The sequence below is a fragment of the Triticum dicoccoides genome, chromosome 1B (genome assembly GCF_002162155.2).
Source record: "Triticum dicoccoides isolate Atlit2015 ecotype Zavitan chromosome 1B, WEW_v2.0, whole genome shotgun sequence".
Lineage (NCBI taxonomy): Eukaryota > Viridiplantae > Streptophyta > Magnoliopsida > Poales > Poaceae > Triticum > Triticum dicoccoides.
Window position 1 is genome coordinate 547,806,069 of NC_041381.1, and position 7,013 is coordinate 547,813,081.

General features: G+C 52.6%; 1 protein-coding gene across 4 annotated transcripts in view; it reads right to left on the minus strand.

Moving 5' to 3' along the window:
• Nucleotides 1–1,079: 1,079 nt before the first annotated feature.
• Nucleotides 1,080–7,013, minus strand: part of LOC119348661 (ribonuclease P protein subunit p29-like) — a 70,518-nt gene continuing 64,584 nt past the window's right edge. Inside the window, exons 1-3 of one of the 4 annotated variants that reach the window (XM_037616632.1) lie at nt 3,756–4,045; nt 2,128–3,400; nt 1,854–1,956 (exon numbers count right to left, since the gene is read on the minus strand). In XM_037616632.1, coding sequence (XP_037472529.1) covers nt 1,903–1,956; nt 2,128–2,961 — 888 coding nt within the window. In that variant the 5' untranslated portion in view covers nt 2,962–3,400; nt 3,756–4,045 and the 3' untranslated portion in view covers nt 1,854–1,902. Of the gene's footprint in view, nt 1,441–1,508; nt 1,957–2,127; nt 4,046–7,013 lie in introns of those variants that run through there. The other 3 variants (XR_005169069.1, XM_037616631.1, XM_037616629.1) reach the window with 3 other exon arrangements.

The window sequence follows — 7,013 nt, forward strand, 5'->3', positions numbered from 1 at the left end:
TCTTGTGACCCAATAGACTGATCTAGCCAAGGACAAACAAGCTTAGGAAACTTATCATTTTTTTAAGTTACCATTACCTCTGACCTACCCCGAATAGAAACAGGCACAAAAATTTCATCATTTGTGTAAGGATCTCATGGGCTCTAACCTACCTAAGGACCAAGCTCATGACCAAAGTATTCTTAGCTACCGAGCCAACAGAGATCCGATGACTTCAAGTCACTAGCTGTACCGCATGTGCCCAAGTCGTCTATAAAAGGAGCGGTCCTCCCTGTTCCTCATCTTACTTTTACGTATTGCTATTGTTCATCATTCCTGTGTAGTGCATTGTTTTGTCTCTGCATAGTAGCAATTTGAATTTGATTAAGTGTAGGCATAAGAGGCACCAGGAACGGATGGATAACCGGCATGTGCACATGACCTATAGAATTCACACATCCACCAGGCCTCGCCACATCGCCTATTTTCCCTACGCTGGCCGATGTGCCATCCTTCTTCAGTCATTCTGTACACCATGCCCTCATGTCATCTTGTGGAATTGAGGCTAGTTCGCACAGAGGAGAGGATTGGCGTGGCTGGCCCCTGGTTCAGCAGGGGCGGCACAGACTGCTACTGAGGAGGTGTTTGGTTCTGCGCTGTAAACGCAAACGTAATCTGTATCAACTTACGCTGTTAATGTAAAGGGAATGCGGTCAAATGAAAACGTGTTTGGTTGATCTCAGGGAATGGAATCACGATCTCAGAAAATGGAATTGTGCTGCCGCATGTTGCCTTCATTGCTCCGATGGTCTGGATGATCAGAGCTTTCCATGGGGAGCAGCCATGGCGTCCGTCTCAATCAGGAGCATCGTGAGGCGAGAAAAAAACCTACCAACACCACGGAAAAAGGGCGACATGCCGTTGCCGTCGGCCCCCACGCCGGCACCAGCGACGGCATGATGACGGGGGGGTTCTAGGTGGCAGGAGGGCGTGCTCGCCGAGGTTCCAGATTAGGGGAGGAAGGCCAAGGAGATCCACGAAGGGACGAGGGAGCGGTAACGCCAATCGTTACCGGTGGGTCATGGGCGGAATGGGCCTTGCTCTGCGCTGGTATTTGTTTCCAGGGTAATCGGTTACAGGCCAAGTAAACCAAACATGTTTAACGGTATTAGATCCCGCTGTAATCGGATAACGGACAAATAGACGCGAAACAAACACCTCCTCATGGTACACGACGGCGACGATTCACACACCGGATGAGGGTGTTTAATAACAGCACCCAAAACCTCCTGCGTCTATCCACTGTATAACTAATAGCGCAGCGTCGTCTTCCATGCCGGAGTCCTTCCCACGGCAAGGGATCCGCCGCAACCAGCTTCATCCTGCGCCGGTGCCGCCGCTCCAGCCACAGCCCACAGGTTATTGTTTCCTCAGCGCTGCAATACACGCCTGCTTGCTAAGCTAGCAAGCGAGGCAACACGTTAGCAACGCGACACCCAAACTTTCACCCGGCCAGTAACATAAACCTCAACTGCTCACCTATGATTGATCAAAAAGAAATCTGATAAAGAGCTGTGATTGATCATGGTATGGTAGTTGCTATCCTACAAGGATGTAGCTTGCACAACAAGCGTGTTCGAATTAACCAAGGAATTTCTCAGTGTTGCGTCTTTGCCAGGTGTGAGAGGCTTACAATGTGGAGCAACAAGAACTGCCAGGTGCTAAGCAATGAAGGGATAGACTGATGTTAATCAATAGAAACAAAGACTAAACAAGAAAAACTCTAGGGGTTCATCTGGGCAAAATTCGTCAAAAAACAGAGTCTAACAGGCTCGAAACTCTATCTGATCAGTGATTGCGCACGCTGCAGACGCTGGCTTCCCTTCAACTTCTCCTTTGGTGACAGTTTGTCGCTGATCAGTGTCACCTTCCAGCAATCAGCTTGGAGGACGAAAACTGACCCAGCTTTCGGCACAACTGCAGGTTTCAAAGTGATCTTCTTAGAAAGCAATCACATCAGGTATACAGTAATTAATACCAGAATTCATGACTGCAAACAACATTTACCCAAGTAAACATATCCATTCAGTGCAGGATTACACAATACTGTTAACTGCTCAACTATGCAGGCAACACAGCCCAAGTCACCTTAACTAAAATTGAGGCAGTCTCGAGATTTAGCTGATGGCTGGCGTGTCCATTTAACTTAGCTTTGAAGGAACAATTGCGTTCAATATTATTGTTACGGCCTTGGTGATCAACCTTGAACTTCAAATTCATAAGCGTATCCCATGTGACAGCAATCACAAAGCTTCCTAAGCCACAGGACTCACTAATATTTCCACTGAAGAGCTGGAATTCTTTATTCATCTCCAGAAGAGCAATCGTAGAACTGAGAGATAAATCAAAGCCAGTCTGCACTTTTGATATGATAACTTGTACTGTGGCCTCGACTGAATTATGAACAAGTGCAAAAGACGTATCGACTGCACCACAATTTCCACCAATGCGAACCTCGTGCGGTCTCCACGACATGCGTAAACCGTAAAATTCTGAGATTCCATCAATCAGCTGCAAATCATCCTCTTCATTCTCTCCATTCTTGATCCTCATGTCAAACTCAAGTAGCACATCAAATATCAACAGGATGGCTCTCTTAGGGCCGTTCATTTCAATTAGAGAACCCTGCTGCACGGTGATGGGATCATCCCTGCTACGATTGAAAACATAATTCAGTCTTAGATCAACTTCATCATGTGCTGCTATATATCCGTATAACTGTATTGAGCCACTGTTGATAGGAGCTTTAGCTAACTTCATTGAAAAGATCTGCATCATGTTACGTGGTATATCGTATGCACGCGCTGGCTCCAACCGAGTCTCTGTACGGTCAGTGATATCAAAAAAGTAATTATGCTCCCAGTGAGCCGCTCTCTTGTATATAGCACCATCACGGTGGCTGCTCCCTGAAATTATCGGCATGTAACATATATCTTCAGTTAAACTAGTCTTTAACGTCTGGACACTGTCCTCTGCTGCATTATTAGTCTTCGTCTCATTCACGCCATGTATGGAGAATTGGCGCGGCCAATTCAGTGTACTCTTCTCACGGAAAAGACGATCAAGATGTTGATTTCGACAGGCCCGTACTAAAGCCTGGAGTGGAGCATCTCCTCGCGCAAGTGCTGGAAACCAGCAGCGAGGCAGAGCAGAGGCAACCCTGCTGACGCTTCAAGTAATCGAGCGCGAGAGGATTTGCATCTCCACCGCCTCCAATCTCCCCTCTTATGCCTATACTTATCAAATTCAAATCGCTACTATGCAGAGACAAAATAATGCACATACCCCTCCTCCGCCGCAAAATAGCCGCCGCGCAGTCTCCAAAATCAGCTTTTGAGAAACTTCCCCCAAACTCAGTTTCCTGCAGAATCACCCAGAATCAGTTTCCTGCAGAATCACCCAGAATCAGTTTCCTGCAGAATCACCCAGAATCAGCTGTCGAGTTCTTTTCTAAGATTGTGGTCTGAGATTATGGGATGAGTTGTGTGCTAAAAATGTCTGTAACGTCCCTGAACTAAAACTGTGTGTTGAATTGCTAAGACTTACAGTAGTTGTTTTGGACAATTTCTGTAGAATATGAGCATGAAAACGAGCATACATCCATTCAGCCATCAAGCAAATCATCTACTCCTACCAAACAAACAAACATCCATCCATTTTCCCATGTACAGAGAAGAACTAGGAACAGAGACGAACAAGAAGGAATAGAGCTGCACCCATAACAGAACAGAGAAGCAGAGAGGAGATGAGAGCTCAGCCTAGGCGACGGCCCGAGCAAACTCCGGCGAGGCGGCGTCGGGTGTCGAGGCCAGCGGCCGGGGCGGAGCAGCGGCTGAGGGCCTCGAGGCGAGCAGGCGGGGCGAAGGAGTGGTCGGGGCGGAGCAACGGCTGCGGGCCTCGAAGCGAGCGTGCGGGGCAGAGCAGCGGCTTCAGGCGAGCGGGAGGGGCGGGCTGTCGGGCGGCGCGGCGGCGGCGGCCCTGTATCCCTATCGCGAGCGCGAGTGGGGAGGTGGGGGATCGAGCGAAGGAGAGTGACGAGTCGTGCGACTCGTTTTTCTGGGCGCGGCAGGCCTCCGCCCAACAGTGGCAGTTCTCTGGTAATTTGCCTCTCAAACAGGGGTACTACTTTAAGTCGAAACGTTTTGTTTTGTGGGAGCGTCCAAAATAGCCAGAAACGAGGTCTCAAGACGATTTTTTTTTGTGAATACGCTTAGCAGCGTATCATTTCATTGATAGATTGGGAAAGAAGTTGATACAAGTGGCATCCATGCAGACGTACACATGGAGGCGTCTGGATGGATGCAGCGAGCAGGGAAGGGAGGGTGCTCAGCCTCGTTACATATGATCAGGTTACAGGAATAATAGCGGCTAGTCCCTTGGCGCCGGCCTTAGCCCATAGGCGAGCGTCATCTTGGATGGAAAGCACAAGATCGTCGGTAGAGGGGTGAAGGCCGTCGAAGATGGCGGCGTTGCGGTGCTTCCAGATGGCCCAAGCGGTAAGAGCGACGATGGAGTTGAGCCATTTGCGCAGGCCGCTCGGCGAGGTGTCGGCCGCGAGTGCCCGCCATGCGAAGAAGGTCGTCGCGCTATCCATGGGTGGGGTGACGAGCCTGCACCAGGCCAGGATTTCATGCCAGGTGATCCGGGCGAATACACAACCAGCTAAGAGATGGTCGATGGATTCTGTCTCCTGATGACGTAGGATTAAACCTGGGCAAATGTCGGGCCGGGCCGGGCTTGTAAAAGCCCGACCTTCATTTCTCAAGCCCGAGCCCGGCCCGAAGCCCGAAATACTCCACATTTTCAAGCCCGAGCCCGGCCCGAAATCAAGCCCGAAGCCCGAAAGCCCGGCCCGAATGTTGTTTTTTAGTACGCGCACGTGCAAGCCCGGCCCGAAGCCCGAAAGCCCGGCCCGAAATACGGAAAAATTAAAGCCCGAGCCCGGCCCGAACTATCTTTCGGGCTAAAAAACAAAGCCCGAGCCCGGCCCGAATGTCAAGCCCAGCCCGGCCCGGCCCGGGTTTTTCGGGCCGGGTCGTCGGGCCGGGCTGCCCATGCCCGGGTTTACATAGGATGCAAACGACGTAGTGCGTGAGGCCGTGCCATGCACGGCGTTCGGCCATCCAGCACCAGTCCAGGGAGGCAAGCCAGAGAAAGAACTTGCAGTTGGTGGGCGCCTAGCATTTCCAAAGAAGCTTCCATGAGGGCGGCGTAGTGGATCCGTGGAAGAGAGTAAGATCGCAAGACTTGGCCGAGTAACTGCCATTTGTCGTCCAATGCCAGGATATCGTGTCAGGCGTGGTGGTTAGGCTCACGCCTTGCAGCTTTCGCCAAAGGTTGACGTACTCAATAACCTTCGGGAGTCTTACGCGTGCCATGGATGTCGCGGATCCAGGCGTGCTGCTCAAGGCCCTCCCGAACCAGGGTTCGCCGTCTGCGTTGATTTGGCACGAGAGTGAAAAGGCCGGGGGGTCGGAGACGGCCTGGCCGTCGAGCCAGTGGTCACTCCAAAAGAGGCAGGTTCTCCCGTCACCAAGGTGCCAGGTTGTGGATGCGCGGAAGAAGCTGGACGTCACATCGTCGACGGGGAGCTGGAGATGATGCAAAGGCCGCGAGGGGTCGGTGGCTTTGAGCCAAAGCCAGCGGCAGCGCAGGGAAATCCTGGTGAGGTGCAAGTCACGCACGCCAAGGCCGCCGAACTCGAGAGGTCAACAGACGCGCGGCCAGCTAACGAGGCAGCTGCCGGATCTGGCATCATGCCTGCCATGCCACAGAAAGTCGCGGATGATCCGCGTGATCTTCTTGAGAATAGTCGGGTTGATGGTGATGGCCATGAGGATGTGCACGGGCATAGCGGAGAGCACGTGGCGCACGAGCGCAAGGCGTTCGCCATGGGTCGGGAGTGTAGCTTTCCAAGTGGCTAGCTTCCGCAAGATCTTGTCCACAAGCGGCATCAAGGACGAGGAGGGTGTCTTGCGCACGGACAGTGGGAGGCCTAGGTATACCAAGGGGAAGCTGGTGACTGCGCACGCGAGCATGGAGCTGATGATCGGAGCCACCTCCTCATCGCACCGTATGGGGGTAGCCGAGCACTTAAGAAAATTCGTGCGGAGACCCGAGGCCTCGCCGAAGATCCGAAGCAGCTCGCGGATGGTAGCAAGCTCCGTGGTGGTCGGGTGGCAGAAGACGACCACATCGTCGGCGTACAAAGAGATGCTGGAGGCGGCATAGCGCTTGGTAAGCCGTTGCAACATGCCCGCGCGGACCACATGCTGGAGGAGGGAGTTCAGGGTGTCTATCACGATCGCGAAGAGGAGCGGAGATATCGAGTCGCCTTGGCGGAGCCCGCAAGCATGGTCCACCGGAGGGCCTGGGTTGCCGTTGATGAGAACCCGCGTGGATGCAGTGGAGACCAGGATGCAAACCCATTCGCACCAGCGGTGTCCGAAGCCAAGGTGGTGAAGAGCTTGAAGGAGAAAGGGCCAAGAGACGGTGTCGAAGGCCTTCGCAATGTCAAGCTTGAGAAGAATGCGTGGGGCCTTGAGATTGTGAAGCGGACGCGCCGTTTGCTGGACAAGGAGGAAGTTGTCGTGCACACTCCGGCCGGCAATGAATGCGCTCTGGTTGGTGGAGACGATCTGGCTCATCCTAGGCGCAGACAGAGGGAGAGGACCTTGGCGAAAAGCTTGGTGACGATGTGGATCGAACCGATAGGCCTATAGTCAGAGAGCGCGGACGCATCCGGTTTCTTGGGAAGCAGAACAAGCAATGCTTCGTTAAGCTTCTGGAATCCCATGCCATTCATGACGAAAAGCTTGTCGAAGGCTTCGCAGATGTCGGACTTAATCGTGGTCCAGCACGCACGCAGGAATTCTGTCGTGAACCCATCTGGTCCGGGTGCTTTGCCCGTAGGCAGATTCTTCACGGCGTTCCAAATTTCATCCTCCGTGAAAGGTTGCTCAAGGTCGAGTAGA